This window comes from Prorops nasuta, unplaced genomic scaffold, assembly GCF_024137725.1.
Source record: "Prorops nasuta isolate Cenicafe-Biocafe unplaced genomic scaffold, Cenicafe_Pnas_1.2 PNAS00210, whole genome shotgun sequence".
NCBI lineage: Eukaryota > Metazoa > Arthropoda > Insecta > Hymenoptera > Bethylidae > Prorops > Prorops nasuta.
Window position 1 is genome coordinate 22909 of NW_027117006.1, and position 17000 is coordinate 39908.

The window sequence follows — 17000 nt, forward strand, 5'->3', positions numbered from 1 at the left end:
GCAATAGCTTGCCATTCATTTGAATAAGCAGGTTTTAGCGAGTTCAACGTCTTGTAAGGATCATCAGACCGACTCGCGTAAACGATATAACTTAAAGGATTGGTTGCAGACAACTGTCTATTGGATCGTTTCGACACGTAATTTGAATTTACGTCTAATTTATCATCGTAAGTAATAGGTCGATTCCATTCGAAATAGGGTGAACTGAAATTGGAACGAGGCACCAAATATTCTTCCTCGCTCGATGGGCCGACAGTCTCTCCGATCAGTGGTGTTAAGATTGATGAACCATCGTTGGTTGGATAATTCATCATTGGGATTCGCTTGTCGAAGCTACGGCCCCAACCTCCGCCACCTCCACCGCTATAGTCGTAGCCGCCTCCTCCTGATGATGGAGGTCCGTAACTAGTTGGTGGCGGAGCACCATAACTATCAATTGGCGCACTACCGCTACTGGAAGACTTTGTTAACAAGACAATTTCCTTAAGCTGACCTATAAATGAAACGATGACTTTTACAAGCAAACTATGGATTCAGCAGTAATTTCTCTTAAATTAGCGCGAGAACTCATGATTGTGTCAACAATTTTGTTATTCAGTTTCGTTGCTATTAATATGGGAAAAGTTAGTTCACTCTGCAAAATAGCAACCGTGAAGTTTATATCAAATCTACATATTTTATAAGAACCTGATAAATTTTCTCATACCACCTCCACCACTCTGCCATGGTCCTCCTCCGCCACCGCCTCCTCCACCTTTCTTTAAGCTCATAAGTTTCATTATTAACATTGCTTTTGAAATCATGAGAGACATCCCAGCCATCATCATCCCCTTCATTGCTGCCATTCCTACCATTCCTGAAATTTATTATTAAACAAGTATATAGTGTCACTTGAATTAGATTCATGCTTGAGAATAAAGAATTACAAGCTTTCAATTATTACCCATGACTTTCATTTTCACCATCATCACAGCCATCATCATCATTTTCTTGCACTTGCCACCTCCTTTGCCACCTCCTTTCTTTCCGCGTCCTGCATAATATTATAAACGTGTTTCATGTTATTTTAAGGGAAATCAAATTTATAAATAAAAAAATTTTCCTCTTCCAATATTCGCAATCGAATTTTACATCTATTGATTTGACTAATTTTCGTTTATTCTCGTGCTTAAAAATTTTCTCGCGAGTGCAGAATTTTAACGGTATACAGTTTTAATAACACATACCTTCAGACATTCCCATATTATCATCATACATGATATCGATCTGATTTTTCTCCTTTTTTCCATTCCATCTAGGAACCGTGATTCGAAGAACGAAGGTATCGAAGAAATCATCGATGCTACGATCGATAATTTTACCAATGTCAGTGACATCCGACCTCTCGATATTCCTTTGTACTCTGGTTTTCACTAGTTTGACATCTTGGCCAACAAGGAAGATCTGATCAAGACTTCCAATGTCTCCCAAAAATCTTGCAAATCGTTTTTGAATGCAATATAGTGACAGATCGATAATGCAGCGACCTAAGTCCTTGAAAGGAAATTCTGGGAAACCATCTTCAGTGGTAGGCTGCAGCCTCGATTCATTTACATTAGCTGGTATCACTTTTACGTCCACTCTAATCCCGTTCTTGCTGTAGTCAAATATACTTCGAGCCTGCTCCGCAGGATCACCTTTCTCGTATCCAAAATCATTATTTTCGATCGACCTAACACGCACTATGCCCGCGAGCAACCAGCAAACGAGCACGTGCTTCCAGGTACTCGCGTTTAACATCGGTCGGTATTAACTGATTGTACCGGGACACCTTGCGAGCGTTATCGGCTGCCCAAGACTGTTCTCCATCCCGAAGAGATGCTAATACTTATATACAATAGGACTTTTATGTCATTTCAATATTTTTTCAACGAATCGTCACGAACGCGATTACCGCCACTACTCGGACTAACGCTTTAATAATACAGCTGGTACCACTGAGGTTGCTAAGTTCGAATAACATTCCATGATTCTCTACTAATAACATTACCGAATCCTTCCGGATGCTGTAGTCTGCTTTCCTAGAAACCTTGAGAATCAACGATTGCATCGCACTGTTGAAATTTAGTCTGAGAATTGCTAGTTGGTATTGGTGGAACGTCAATGAACCTATAATTTTTATTAATGTCTATAATTTAATAGAATATAGTGTCAAATAATCATGATCAGAGCTTGTCCCAAATCTTGAAGATTTTTAGCAGAATAGTTAATTTCACAGTTTTTTAAGTGACACACTATGGACAACCACAATGCTGAATAATACTTTTTCTGTCATTTATTTAGTTCGAATTAACTCGAGTAGCTATAAAACAAAGGAAAATTTTGTTTTTTCTCTCACTGAAGAAGTTGTGGGAGTAAAAGTTGGCTGGATCCGAGAATGAACTCATGCCGATCGGTATAATGGTTTTATGATAACACCGGTAAAAGTAGAACAATGCTCTGCTATGCTGATTTGGGTATACCATAAAAATCTTTCAATCGTCTATTTATAAACTGCTACCAGATTCCCGCAAAACTCTTTTGTCCTTGTTCCGGTAATAACTTTCAAGATTAAAGCTTGTAGCAGATATTAAATTAAAGTGTTATAGCTATAAAATTTCTATGGCTAGTTGATTTTTATGATCATATTAAATTTATTTAAAAAACGAATGATATAGGAGAGGCCAGACAAATTTAGAACACCTAAGCAATTTGTGGAGTGTGAAAATAGGAATAATTTAAATAACAACTAAGTACAAGTTATTAAAATTTTATTTAAAGCTATACGAAAATCAGCTTTTTGTATCGATAGTGATAAAGAAAATATAAAAAATTACAAGTTTTGATTCAATTACAGAAGCTGATCTCCAAAGTTGGACTAATAGCATCCAAATGAATCATAAACCTTAAGAAGTACGGTTAATGCAATAATATTTGTTTCTTCGGGAGTTCTTCGAGCGCATTTTACAAGACCATGTGCCACATTTGAGCACTGAATCTTCTTGCTTTGTTTCTTTCAACATTAAATAAACGCAAGTGAAATCTATTTCGTTTTATTATTTTTATTTTTCTTTGCTTATTCTAATAGTTTTTATAGAAAGAGCATATAATTATAGTAGCTTTCTAAGCTATTTGTTTATTTCACAAGATCCTGATGAACCAAGCCTTAACTTATCATTATATAGGATACGATATAATATGCTCTAATTTAAGAATCTGAAAAGAGGTCCACAAAAATGTTTAAAAAATTTTTAAATAATTTCCTGAATACGTTTTAAACATTATTAATAAATGTATCACAGCAAGTCCTATGTCCATATACTTGCTTTCTGTAGTTATAATAATAAAAATATCTTTACTTATTTTAAAGTGGCAGTGCTCCTTACTTACTCTTTATCAGTAATGCCAGAATTGAGCTTTAATTACAACAAAAACACAAACACGTATCCTATGTAGGTTTATGTTTGTGGTGCATGCATTTATCCTCATCCTATCGTGTGTTTGCTAAAAAAAAAGAACAATTCTAGCATCACTGTTCTTCGTTTAAAATTCTATCCCTATATAATTTGAAAAAGAGTAAATTCTGTTTATTCCTAATAACTAGACAATGCTTGATGAAGCAATTAAAGTCTAAACTACTATATACTATATGCATTACGCATTTCAACTATTTAACATTACAAAAATCTTATATCAGTGAAGTTGCACCGGTGGTCCAATTAAAGCAACGGTCCACAGTCCACACTAGGCAACCCTCCCCTAATACAGCATCCAACCGCAAACTCGACGTTTCATAATTTTAAGTAATAAATAGCGGAAAATACTTTAGGTAAAAGGCTTTTATATGTTAGACACGCATTATGGTACGTTACCGTACAGTAGTTTTTAATATACGAGAAATTTGTATATTAAATGAAGAAATCATAATGGTAGCTCAACAGTGAAACTTTTTTTGAACTCGTAATTAATACCAACTAATCCTGCATAGTTCAGTCTTTAATTAAGTGAAATATTTTCACTCACGTTCTGATTAATTTCTATCTAGATGATTAAAGATCTGGGATGCAGCTTTTCAATGCTTAATACCATGAATTTTATTAACTCTTTTTTACACTATACCATATAACAATAAAATTATATTATATAGAAACATGGACCAAAAAATATTAAAAACATAATTTATTTACGTTTCACATAAATTAAATATTTATGTCGTATAAAAAAATTAATTTACATTATAAAAATTCCTATGCTAATACCACAATATAGGTGACTTAAAATCGAGGTCCGCATATAAATAGTTGTAGCTTCTATTTAAACAATCTATAACGGTAATACTATTTCAGAATTAAGGAAGACAAATACCAGTCAAGTTAACTGAGCGCGCACACAATAAATGGAAATGAGAAAAGTAATCGACAATGTGCAGTTGGTTAAAGAAGAGGATGAGAAAGCAGAAGATGGAAAAGAAATAAAAAAAAAGATAAATTAAAAGAGGACAATTAAAATAAATAGAACAATCAAACGAAAGGGAAAAGGAGAATATGAGATAGCGTGGCGCAACCATTAATATTTAGTCTATTCGAGGCATTCGCTGCAAAAGTGGTCTAATTCCGCAAATTTTATAAAATACTAATAATGCAAAAGACATAAGAAGCACAGACGCGATTTTTAGAAAATCTCTCAGACCAGTCTCGCAGTAAACGTCTCAATTGTACCAAGCAGATATTATGCTGTGATACATTTGTACCAGACAGGTACAGGTTTCGATAGCATTGTTGGATCAATTTTGTAAAATTGATCGTCGATCACGTGGATTCCCATACTTCATAACCGCTTGTTCAACAGTTTCCTGAACGGAATCTAATGATCGTCCATAGCCGGAGTGTCCATAGCCACCATGCGAATGATGCTCCTCGGAACTGTGCGTATGTGCAGTGGAATAAACTGGCTTGCTGACAATCTCATAAGTCGTCTTCTTTTCTCCACCGCCAGCCAAAGATTTTAGTCCAACAATGGCAGACAACATTAAGGCCATCAAACCAGTCATTAAAGCTTTTCCTGCCAATAGAGCCAAGGCACCAAATCCTACCGATCCAAGGATTCCTTTCATCATCATTACTCCAACCATCAAACCGCCCAAACCACCTTTCTTCTTACGTCCTGTAAAATCGTTCATTATTTTTATTGCTATAATAACCCTGACACTAATCAATTAATTTAACCAAATTCTTCTTTACAAACTTCATTTCGACGTAATCGTAATGAAGATATACTTCCTCACCTGTTTCAGTGGTCTCATTATCACTCAAACCAAATTTTACCAGAGTATCCTCGTTAAAGTTCCTGGCAGCTTCAAAAGTCTTAGCATCGAACAGTTTGATAGATATCGAATGACTACTCAGGTAAGCTCCAATCCTGTGTATGAGATACGCGTCCAATCGTTTATCAACGTCGTTCGGGAAGTCTCTGGCAAGGTTGGCGACTACGTCCTTTGCCGGTACGTTCGCTGATCCATTCTCCTTAACCACGGATACACCTGGCAGAATTCCAATATTATCCTGCTCGGACAATTTATCCAAAAACGATACAACATCCAACTTGAGGCACGTGGAACTGTAAGATTTGTTACAGTCCTTGTTGAAGGTTGGCGCAATTTTTTCCGGGGTATCCTCCACCATTTGCCGCGAAGTCCTGCCGATTTCCGCGTTCGTGCAGCCAATCGCCAGGACCAGGCTCAACATCAGCAGACAACGTCCGCGATTCGAACTAACGAAGTTAGTCTTCATGGTAGAATCTTTGGATCGGTGCTTGACTGCGGTATCGATATAATACCGATGATGATCTATTATTTTTGGTACCCCGAAAGATCTCGAGATACCGGCAAGCCTAACGCGTTCTGTGCACTGAACATAGGACTCGTGATAGTTCCAGTATATATATAGAGCGACTATCCATAGCTCTTATTCCTTTTTGCCTTTCGTCGTTCATACATTCTCCAAGAGGCGATGAACGACGATGAGAGAGGCAGGTCTATTCTCTTTGATGACGTCGCTAGAGGAGGGAGTATCAAATAGAGCGGAGAATTCGAATCTCTGTCGAATTTAAAAAAAAATGCGATCCCCTCACTTCTAGATAACTTCCTGCGCGAATCCGATAAGAACGAGGATCACTTGTTTGCGCAACGATCTCGTTCATCTAGTTTTACGATAGCTATCCGCGAAATCGTTCTCAAAAAACTACTCCATTCCCCATTTCTGGATCTGCTTCTGTTATTTTCATTTCATCTTTTAGAACTTATTAAAAATTATCGTCTGGCTTTTTTAAGCAAAACACTTTCGTCGATCCTCGTCAAGTTTCCATTTCGTCCAGTTTGATTCGTTTCACCAATAATTGCAAAATTATCTAGAAAGTATTTATGGATACTTGTGGTAGGATACTGTTACATACGCAAGAAAAATAAGAAGAAGACAATTGATTGATCGAATCCATTCATACTTCATAATTTCTTTGAATAAATTGTTGAGTTAATACCAGAATTTACTTTGCATTTGCACCAAGATCTGTATTACAGCTATTACAGGTATGCATGATTACAGATAAGATAACTCGCGCTAACGCAATGCGCAGTTAATAGATTATTATACTTCCCAGCGTCCAATTTGAGCAGATATCACATTCCAAATGAGGGTGAAATTACTCCAGATTTTACATCAATTACAAAAGCGTTTTTTTTTATAGTTGTGCATCCGGTAGGATTACTTTCCATCTTGAGAGTGAAATCGAAGAAACGAGGCAAGTACATCGATCGTCAGCTCGGTAAAGGTTGGAAGGACTGGAATATTAGAGGTAAAAGAAACGCATTATTCGCGATCGACTGAGTGCAACCTACTTTGGACGAAGATATAGTGCGAAAAGTTACGATTTTCGAGTGCCACGCTCGAGCAACGCTCAAACGGATCCTACGACGAGAAAGTATATGTCCAATAATTTTACGAGCTCCGCCAAAGAACCTATGCATAAACGATCGCGCTCTTCTTAGCGCACCTTCACTTGCATAGGCACGCCTTCAAAACGAAGCACCTGCGTGCCAAACTATGAATGCACTGGAGAATGTTCGACTCCCCCCTCGAGGGTTTGGTCTAACATAATTCCTGTATCCTGGGTCACAAACTATGCGTGCCATACCTCCCCCCTTACGCATCGAATTTCTTTTTCAAGTGTATCGACTTTACGATGCAAGCTACTGGAGCCTGGCAAATGCACAAATACACTCAATCATATAAGAATTGATATAAACGAATAGGATCTTGCACCTTTCGAACGCATCTCTGGTCTATTTATACTTAGTAACCTTTCTGGTATTTTGTAGGAAATCATATATAAGATAAGAAGATCAAATAATTCTATAAAATTTTTCAGTAGAATAAATATTATATAGTTGACTGATTCTATTAGAAACACCTCGTTCTATTTATTACAATCGTTATCGATCTGCATACCATTTTTAACTACCGATTGTTACATATTAAATTAGGGACAGTCTCTTTTTTATATAATAGGTATTACATTGTTCTATAATTGGAAAAGTATTTTTTTTTTATTTGTAGATCGTTTAATTACGTGAAAGGTGCTATCATATTTTATTGCAGTATGCGAACTGTCAAGTCGAGCATTCAATGAAGTAATATGTATAGGAATAATTAACGGTGTTTAATTATTGCCTTTTACTTCTAGCCTCTAATCCGCACATTTTCTTATTACTTATCAAAGTATGAGGGCAATTTACTGTTGTTTATTTTGTGAACCTTCATCGGATACTAATATGCAAAGAGTAATTTTCTTGATACTCGATACTGTCCTTATTTTTTTTTCTATCCAATGTTTGTAATAGTTGATTTTGCTTCAGAATTAATACGCTCTTATAAGATTTATTTATTATATTAAGCAAAATTGAAAAAGTTATTAAAATTTTATTTAAAGATTAATACCAGCAGATAATAAATTTCATTTTAACAGGGCTATCTTGTTACTGCATGATATTATTTGAAACTGACGTGCTATATAATTTGAAAGTCTATGCATAAACACTAGCATTATCACTATTTAATGACTACAATTCTTTCATATTGAGAAATTGTATGAAAAATAATGAATTCATGCACCATTAATCTAGTAGTTTGGATATTCATTTCTCTCTCTACCTACCTAAGAAAAATACCCTAGTTAGCTTTTATACACTGGAGAAAAAATTTCAACTCTCAATAGTTTATAATGCTGGAATTGATATCCCTTCCCTATCTATTTTAATACAGACAGGAGAAAATTAATAAAAAATATAAAATTCAATGACACATTCTTTTAACTTCGTAATATAATTTCCTATAAAATAGGCTATAAAATGGATTATTGTAATTTATGTCACGAATTATGAAATAAGTTTACCTTCACGGTATAATAAATTTAAGACCAATCGAGAAGAAAATGTATTGACAATGGTCGTTGTACTCTCGTTGCTTGATCATCAAATTTGTAGACCACTGATTCTTCCGTATTCAATCCATCTTGCAATTGGACCGATATGCGGTCGATGTTACCCACAATTTTTTCCTCCAAACATTTTTCCGTTTGTTTCACGATCGATCTATTCTTGACGCGACGTATCGTGTCTCTGCATTTAGATAATGGAAGCACGAATCAAGCATAGACACTAACGTTTTGCGTATATTTTTGCTTCATATTCCATTCAAAAGAGCAAACAACAAAAAAGCGGAGGAGCCTGACGCTGCGAGACGATTCACTGGCCATTCAACATATCCATCAATTTACGACCATTCCATGGATGTTCGAAGGAAGATGAATAAAAAAAATTTCCTAAGCATTTTCTCTTTATGTCCCACAAAGTAATAACGCATAGGTAATAATCTCATTGGGGCGACGATCACCGGTATTCGAAAAAATACTTCTTTTGCGAATATAGTAAGATACCAATTATGCTTATATCGGTCATTGCAGCTAAAGTAGCTCAACTAAATACAGGTCCCCTTTTTAACAGCGTAACGATGTACATAATTATTGCGTGGCAAGTCAGTCATTCAAACAATTGCTATACCTGTGGAAAACTTTAAGTTTCTGCACAACTGAGTAACGGTCTTGAGAGGCTAGACGCGCTAGCAACAATTTTATATTTAAAGGAGGATAAGGATTTTCGAATACTTTGACATTTTTATAAGTAGCTAATGTTTATGGCATACCATAAAACATTCTTGTTTTTTGTTTATAAATTGCTTTTAGATATATGTAAACTGTCAATAGTATTAGACATTCTTTTTCTAGCGTGTTGGTAGCAAAGCCTAAAATTCTAAATATATATCTAACATACTTTCATCCTTTTGTTTGTATTTTTTTCTAATCGTTTATAGTGGGTTTTTATTATCGTGAAACACTATGCTATAAATTAAACCAAGAAAAGTCTGTTTATATTCCAATGTTATATTTTACAAAAAATAACAATTTTAACAAATTGACCTCTAAACCGAATACTCTTTTTTGATATCGAGCTATTCCCACCAAACATGAGTCGTTCACGATTACGTCATATCAATTAATATAAATAATGATCGTAAAGCTTTTTCCAAATTTTATATAATTAGTAGTTTAGAATATTTAATTAATTTTAGAACTCAAAAATTAATTTCATAATTATTAATTTAATAGTTGAAAAAATATACTTGAATAAAAGCATTGTTATACTAAAAAATCGTTAACGAAAACTTCTTATTTCCTTTGTTATAAGAGAAAAAAACACTACGAAAATAGTAAATATTTTATAGATTTTACTTTTAAAATATAAACTAATAATTTCAATGAAATAAACAAAAGATGCTAGTGTAATACAAATATAAATAAAAGTTCCTTGAATGGAGAATATCTTTGGTTACAGAGAATTTGTAAGTGTTTGGATTTATCATTGGGCGGCAAATAGATGTGGCTTGGTTGAAGTTCTACTCGTCTCGACAGTGCTGTCCTCTCGGTTGAAGTATATATACACAGCGAGAGGTTAACCCCACTTAAGCATGTACTGTAGTCGATATAATCACAACCGATCCCGTTACTCGGCCTCCCCACTTTGAAAGTCAGGGACGTTCCTCTTGAAGGCAAAACATGCGGACGGTGGAGTTTCACGTGGAGGCAATGACATACTGACCTTGATACCGGTGAACTTGAAGCGGGGAATTTTCTGTACCAATAGCAATGGAGATCCGTGTTCCCACCATGCGACACATTGACCTCGTTTCAACCCTTCCTACTCCCCCACCTTGCTCCCATCTTTCTTTTCCTCCCCTCCAAAAGTCTCTCTCATAATCCGTCCCCTCCAATATCCACCGTCTCTTATGTAGGTCATTAGCCTTTTCGTCTGACTGAATAACCTGCTTATGAGATACCTGCTTCATCTCTTCCTTTTTTTTCTCACGGTTGTCCATGTGTCAGAAAAACTGCTATGCGATGTATGACGAAAATTATCTGCCATGGCCAATTTGTGATTTTACACAAAACGAAAAAAATAAATAAATAAAATAAAACCAAAAGAATCGTATGTAGCTCAGGTGCATGGGTTACTTTAAAAAAAGCAATTTTATATACGTATACGTAAATATATAGTATAAAAAATGATCAACTTTTTATTAAATGATGTACATAACGATAAAGAATAATAAATAAAATGAATGTGATGGAATGGGTGATAAAATTTACTGCTTATTTTAAGGAATTTCATGATACTGATACTGATCTGCGTTGTATTCTGGTGCCCAGCCTTTGTAGGGTTCGTTAACTTCTTCTTGTGACCTGTGCCAGTGGTCATGATGAATTTCATGTGGTTTCACGATCCCATAACTAACTCTAGCTGCGTATGGTGGTGGCGGCGTTAATATGGCTTTAAGGGCCACTGCTCCCGATAGGAAGAGAGCTGCTAAACCTGCACCAAGACCTTTCAGGCCTATCAATCCAATTATAGTAATGACAATAGGCAAAATAATAAGTGCCTTCAGTTTTAACGCCAAAAGTACAGGTAAGATGATCCGTTTCAATTTTGTACGAGCTGGAAAATAAAACAAAGTGTATTTAGATTTGTCTAGTCAATGCTTATTTTATCATTTTAACTCTCTTAACTACAGTATATATTAATAACAATAATACATTTTTAGAATAGTTAAAATTTTTATACAAACTATTAACCAAGCATATTTGTTATATAGTTTTAACAACTGTCTATGGTGCATTAATTAATAAATTAAATAATTGTGCTCTTTCCAAGCATTATTTATATATTTTATTATCGTCTCAATATAAAAATTACACGCTGACAGGATTTCATTGTTTCTAGCAATCTCTAATGGGCACTTATCCCCAAATCAACTTTCCTTGACAGACGACACTCTCGTTCAAGGTCCTCTTTTCGATTACTTTCGGGGCGACTGTCCCACAAACCCGGAATCCCATCCAAACGCGTCCCACTTTATTCCTCCTCGCCCTTTCTCGATCCTCTCAGTAGCGGATACATGGAAGTGGCACACCTCTTAAAACAATCTTCTCGCTCTTACTCCCACCCTCCCCATCCCTATTTATTTCTTCTTTTAAAAGCTGAACGAAAAAATGTGGAATAAGTTTTAGTCAAAGAATATTTTAGGAATAACGATATATTTTTTTTGGCTTATCGTTATCTATAAGAAAAAATAGAGATTTGTCAAATCGAGAAAGATGAAGTACATTCTATCCTTGCTCTCACGTGTCACAGCCAATCAGAAAAGAAGGCACCGGAAGTCCTACTTTCTCACCAATGATATTCTACCACCATGACTTACTTCACGCTTATTGGTGGAACTTTTGAAAGGCAAGGTACTATAAGATTGTGTCTCGGTTGATGATGTTATCATATTTCACTCAGATGCGCATGAACACGAGTCTTCATGCTGAAGGAATAGTTTTCCTTCCATATGATGCACAAGCTTTATATCCAGTATGATTTCTACTTAAATTTATCTTATAGTCATTCAATGCACCGAGAATTGTACCTGTAGGTGCATGCACCTGTTGCATAGTAGTTTTTATATATATAAATCATGTAATATCATATATAAATTCTCAATTCTGATATATAACATGTTTTGATACTTTTAATAGGTGACAAAACAAGTAATAGTCTCCATACATATTCATCTTAAAATATTTGAAATTCTATTTGCCAATATATTGTTAATTTAAAGATTTACCAACGAATAAAAATTTATTTTACTTTTACATGAAGAGATGTATGTATGATTCTTTAAAGATTGAAAGATCACTTAAAAAATAATAAAAATAAAAGGTACAAAATGTTTAAGTTTTAACTCCAATTACACATTTGAAGATATTTTAAAATTAATTACTTTACCTTCAGACGCTCCTTCTGTTAAGCTTCTCAGTTTTACTCCAACCTCCTTCGTCCCGAGAGCACGACCGAAATAATCAGCAGTCGATCCATCATTTGGTAAATTTATTTGGACTTTGCGAGTCCTCAAGAACTTTTCGATTCTGCTTACTAATGGATCGGCTTCTGCACTAGACTCTTCTGGCTCTATTGTCACAGGAATTTTTTCCAACGTAATCATATCACCATACAGACTAATGGAATCTTTCTGTTCCAAGCTGTCCATCTCCATTGTAAGCTTTGATTCGAGCTGTTCCACAGTTTTAGGTTCCTGTACCGTAGTTGGATTAGCTGAGACCGCAGCCACCAAGTACAAAGAGACGAGCAATATTTTAGTCTTCATTTCAGCGAATCGTTACGATGGCCCTTTATAAAAAAATCGATAATGCGGTCTCGCGAACGAAGTAACGATTTTGACTGTTTCGCCCCAGGGGCTAGTTTTCTTTTATATCGTCCATTGAAGAGAAGAGGTGGGGCTATAGTGAACCATTTGGCAAGCGACATACAGTATCGTGGTGTCGGGAATTTTAATTCCGCGGTCTCCTCCAATTGTAATCGTTGCATATTGTAGGTGACGTAGAAAATGAACAAATTTTCCTTTTAACCGCAATCACTTTCTAATGATCCGAGATCTGATATGATGTTAATTAATCCGGGCTGCTCTATCAACCCTCCCCCCCCCCCCCTCCCATCCCCCAAAAGAAACGAGATACTAACGTTACTCTACTAAAAGCTATAAATATTTGCACCAAACCAATCAACAATTTGTTTCACAGTCATTGTCAGTAATTCTCATAGTATATTTGAGTATTAATATTGGCTTAACATTTAAGGCGAAAAGTATAATGCTCGTGTGTGCATAAGTTTATTTGCTGGCTTAAATCAATATTAGTTTTCAGGCTAGGTACTTTCTACTAACGAGAAAACAATCCGGCCATTCATTGGTGTGGATTCTCGCAGGCGTGTCATTTTCACGCTGCTGAAAATGGCAGAAATTTCAACTTCGATATATTTACGACGTGTGTACATTGACGTGACAGGCGCTGATGACTTTCAGGTGCAAAATTAGATTTCCGTGTCCGTCGCGACACGGCAAGGCATGCAAAACTTGTGGCCCGAATCCTCGTGCCTGGAAGACACGTAAAAGAGAGAAATGGTAAGGCCGAGGTTGCGGGTGGAGCGAGAAGGAGAGAGATGGATAGAGCGTGCGTGTGAGAGAGAGGGAACGATCGAATACCACGTTGGAGTGCAAATGAGCTAAAGGTACACCCATATACGCTTGGAATCGCATATGAGCTTGCTCCCGTTGTCATTGCTAGAGCGTCACGAAAATGACAATATTTCTCCACCAATTGGAGTGCTTCTGTACAGTTTCTATTGAAGAAAAAGTCTATCGATTATTCTACTGCATTAGAAATTCTCACTTTCCCATTAGCTCGATGATGGATTTCCCTATATGAAACAGTTGCATAAACACGAGAGCTATGATCAACCAGTTTCTCATCCAATCTCGATACACGACATCGAACTTCAATTATTATCAGCTGAGAGAAAATCTAATCTTACCGAAGGATCGCGTTTCTCCTTCAAATCGATGTAATTCTTACTTTCTACGGAGCACGGTTATTTATTACGAGTTACATCAGTATCCGTTTGAACTTGAAGCGCATCGCACCATAAATGGTTTAATTTCCAAAAGTATTTGTCTCTCGCGAGAATACGTAATCTTTTGGATCAAATATATAAATATAAGTTGTTTAAACTATTGGGTATAATGGGAGAAGAAGCAAATAAAAAGTGTTTTGAGTATTTGTAAGAATAATTTATTAACACAAATCGTTGAATAAATTATATAAAGATGCATAAGTTACGTATAATTAGGTATAAATACTAATCTAGCGGCCCTGCTTACTGAGCCGATCAGTCCTTGAGATGGCTTCTCGAATTCGATCGATTTTCGCAAATGGCACGAAAAAGTTGAATGAGAGAGCACGGCTTAAGCAGCCTCGTTGATGGGGATTTGAGCAGCGTATGCCATATTGTGGGCATCAGATTTGGAGGCAGCAATGTCGAAGCTGCGCTTGTAGTAGCCCTGTGATTGGCCAGTTCCGGATGCACCACCTGCCCAAGCCTGAGGAGCAGGGTCGTACCATCCGTTGGAAGGCTGGGGATTCTTGCCGAAGATGCTTGAAGCGGTCACACCACTACCACCGAAAAGTTTCTGGAAGGCCAAAACTCCAGCGAGCAAAAGGGCGATTTTTCCAACGAACAGAGCTTTCAGAACGAGCAGACCCAACCCACCGAGCAAGATTGGTACAAGGGCGAAGATCTTTACTCCAGCTGCAGCGATGAGTGGCAGGATCACCTTCTTGATCTTTCCACGTCCTGCAAAATTAAATCCTTTTTTTACCTGATTTATTTTAAGCTCGAAACTATTATTATTCTTCATAGTGTCTTTTATGGTTTATTCAAGCTTCTAATAATGCGTGGTACTAAGAATAATTAATTACTTTTCCTTTTTTAACTAACTTCACAATTACAGTTCTCCTAAGTAACTTTCCACGTGATTGTCACGTTTGAAAGAGTTGTCCATTTTTAGTATACACTTTTCGAGAATTTCATTACGGAGTGAAGTGGGAAGAAGAAAGCAAATGCCATTCCTTGAAAAACGAGTTTGTCCGGAATGGGGTAGGCTTGGTACATGTAGATATTACGAAGGTGAAAGGAACGATGAAGAGCATATTCTCCTCTACATAAAAGTGACGTAGTGAATCTGTGACATTGCAACGCTTGACTTGTAATATCACAGGGGATATTGTGGAAAAGGGATAAAGGAGGCTTGGGGGGAATTACGTAACTGCGATTCCTTCTATTCTAGCAAATTATTTTTAAATACCTTCGGAGAGAGCACGAGAGACTGATCCTTCCTCGGGCATGCTCAATTTCAGGCTGTGGCTCTTGAAGAAGGACATAGCAGATTCGTACAGCATACTGGCTAACTTGATAGTTCTGTCTGACGTGTCACGTGGCAATTCATTCATGATCTCAACTTCGGTTTTCAGGCTTTTACCGCTGCGTTCCACTGAAACGAAAGAAAGCTTATTTCTACGAATGACCCTGATCCTACGAAACGCGTTACTCTTTTGAGAATAAAAACGTTGCCCAATTTAACATGAAACTTGTCCAACTTTTACTATTTTACATTTCTATTTTACTCCTTAAAGCCAAAAATTTGGATTTTACAGAACTGTTGAATTATCGATACATCGCACATTTTCACGGCTCACAGGTGACAAGATTTGCTTTCCGCAAGTGAGTTCTATTCAGTCATACAGCAAATAAGCAAACAAAAATACAGAAGAAGAAAATAAGTGTTAATAAGTTTATTATTTACAAAAGCAATTCGTGTTTAAAATCTATAAAGACTGGATATTATTCATAGACTTTTAGGAATTGTTGAACTTACTTGGCGTTTCCCGAATGAAAGTGACTCCATCGATGAGTTGGAGGTCGGCGGACCTGGCTGCTCTTTCGAGAGCATTTGCACTTTTAACAAGGATGCAGCTGAAGAGCTCGTCTTCCCTCTGAAGGCAATCCAGGCTCTGGCTGATTGTGTCTGGTGTAGGTACGGCTAATGCCGACGCAACGAGGAGTCCCAACACGAATAACTTGTTCATCTTTCCTGGGGATTTCTGGACTTTTCGAATTTCACGAGAAACGCACGAGCAGTCGATCGGTGCACTTGGTCCTCGGAAAATTTTCAGAGTAAAGTGTGACTTGGCCCTGCTAGGCTTGAATCTTTATAGGCGTTCCAGGGAGGACCCCTTGTACCCCCACCACCCCATAATTCTTATGTGTGTGACGATGACGAAGTCAACGACGCAAGGTGTGCGCACTCATCTACGTTTGGAGTCGACGAGACCACCTCCCCACAAAACTTTCCTCGATAATTTTTTAAACAAACGCACCTCTCGTGCTACGCGTCTGCGTTGGGCGGACCCTATTCCTATCCAGCCTCACCGTGTGTAAGTGCATACGTGTACCTGGCCCCTAGTATTTGGGTCAGTAGGAGAGGTAACCTGGACCATTAGGGATTCCAGGACTTCATTGGTCCAGTGATCTTCCGATGCGTTTATTAAGTATCTTTGCCCTAATAAGGAAATCGGGTTAGAAGCAGTTCCACACTGGGCAGGTATTTCCAATCTTATTATTTATGAGGATTATCGGGGCTTATAGTCAAAGGTACGAGCCAACCCAAAATTCAATGTGTCATATTTCTAATACGTCCATTGACCTACATAAGTACATCACGATGTGTGGGTAAACCTCAATCATTCACGTAACAAACGTGCTATTTCACGATTAAAGGTCTAAATTCATCCAACTATGCTCACAGTTAAATTCTAACGCTATTCGTAGCCCCAGGAACAAGCAGAGCTGTCAAGAAAATGTTTTAATTGGACCAGGAATTTGAGAAAATACCTCTAACTTGATTTGATAAATATTGATGAAG

General features: G+C 36.8%; 3 protein-coding genes across 3 annotated transcripts; all 3 read right to left on the reverse strand.

Moving 5' to 3' along the window:
* Positions 1-4801: 4801 nt before the first annotated feature.
* Positions 4802-5807, reverse strand: LOC136785240 (uncharacterized). The gene is made up of 2 exons (XM_066746274.1): positions 5303-5807; positions 4802-5181 (listed from the first exon to the last, which is right to left on the reverse strand). The coding sequence occupies exons 1-2, from the start codon at positions 5805-5807 to the stop codon at positions 4802-4804; spliced, it is 885 nt and encodes a 294-aa protein (XP_066602371.1).
* A 4974-nt stretch (positions 5808-10781) lies between these two features.
* Positions 10782-12830, reverse strand: LOC136785241 (uncharacterized). Its single transcript, XM_066746275.1, has 2 exons — positions 12452-12830; positions 10782-11119 (listed from the first exon to the last, which is right to left on the reverse strand). Exons 1-2 carry the CDS (start codon positions 12828-12830, stop codon positions 10782-10784), a joined length of 717 nt encoding a protein of 238 aa, XP_066602372.1.
* Positions 12831-14483: 1653 nt separating this feature from the next.
* Positions 14484-16164, reverse strand: LOC136785247 (uncharacterized). The gene is made up of 3 exons (XM_066746281.1): positions 15954-16164; positions 15384-15569; positions 14484-14872 (listed from the first exon to the last, which is right to left on the reverse strand). The coding sequence occupies exons 1-3, from the start codon at positions 16162-16164 to the stop codon at positions 14484-14486; spliced, it is 786 nt and encodes a 261-aa protein (XP_066602378.1).
* Positions 16165-17000: the final 836 nt, after the last annotated feature.

Bases quoted from the DNA above. Each gene is read 5' to 3' on its own strand.
- LOC136785241 (XM_066746275.1), bottom strand. From the start codon at position 12,830: ATGAAGACTAAAATATTGCTCGTCTCTTTGTACTTGGTGGCTGCGGTC. The intron at 11,120-12,451 runs GTAAAGTAATTA...TTTATTTTCCAG, and splicing joins AACAGAAGGAGCGTCTGAAG to CTCGTACAAAATTGAAACGG.
- LOC136785247 (XM_066746281.1), bottom strand. From the start codon at position 16,164: ATGAACAAGTTATTCGTGTTGGGACTCCTCGTTGCGTCGGCATTAGCC. The intron at 15,570-15,953 runs GTAAGTTCAACA...CTTTCGTTTCAG, and splicing joins TTTCATTCGGGAAACGCCAA to TGGAACGCAGCGGTAAAAGC. The intron at 14,873-15,383 runs GTATTTAAAAAT...TTAATTTTGCAG, and splicing joins CTCTCGTGCTCTCTCCGAAG to GACGTGGAAAGATCAAGAAG.
- LOC136785240 (XM_066746274.1), bottom strand. From the start codon at position 5,807: ATGAAGACTAACTTCGTTAGTTCGAATCGCGGACGTTGTCTGCTGATG. The intron at 5,182-5,302 runs GTGAGGAAGTAT...ACGATTTTACAG, and splicing joins TAATGAGACCACTGAAACAG to GACGTAAGAAGAAAGGTGGT.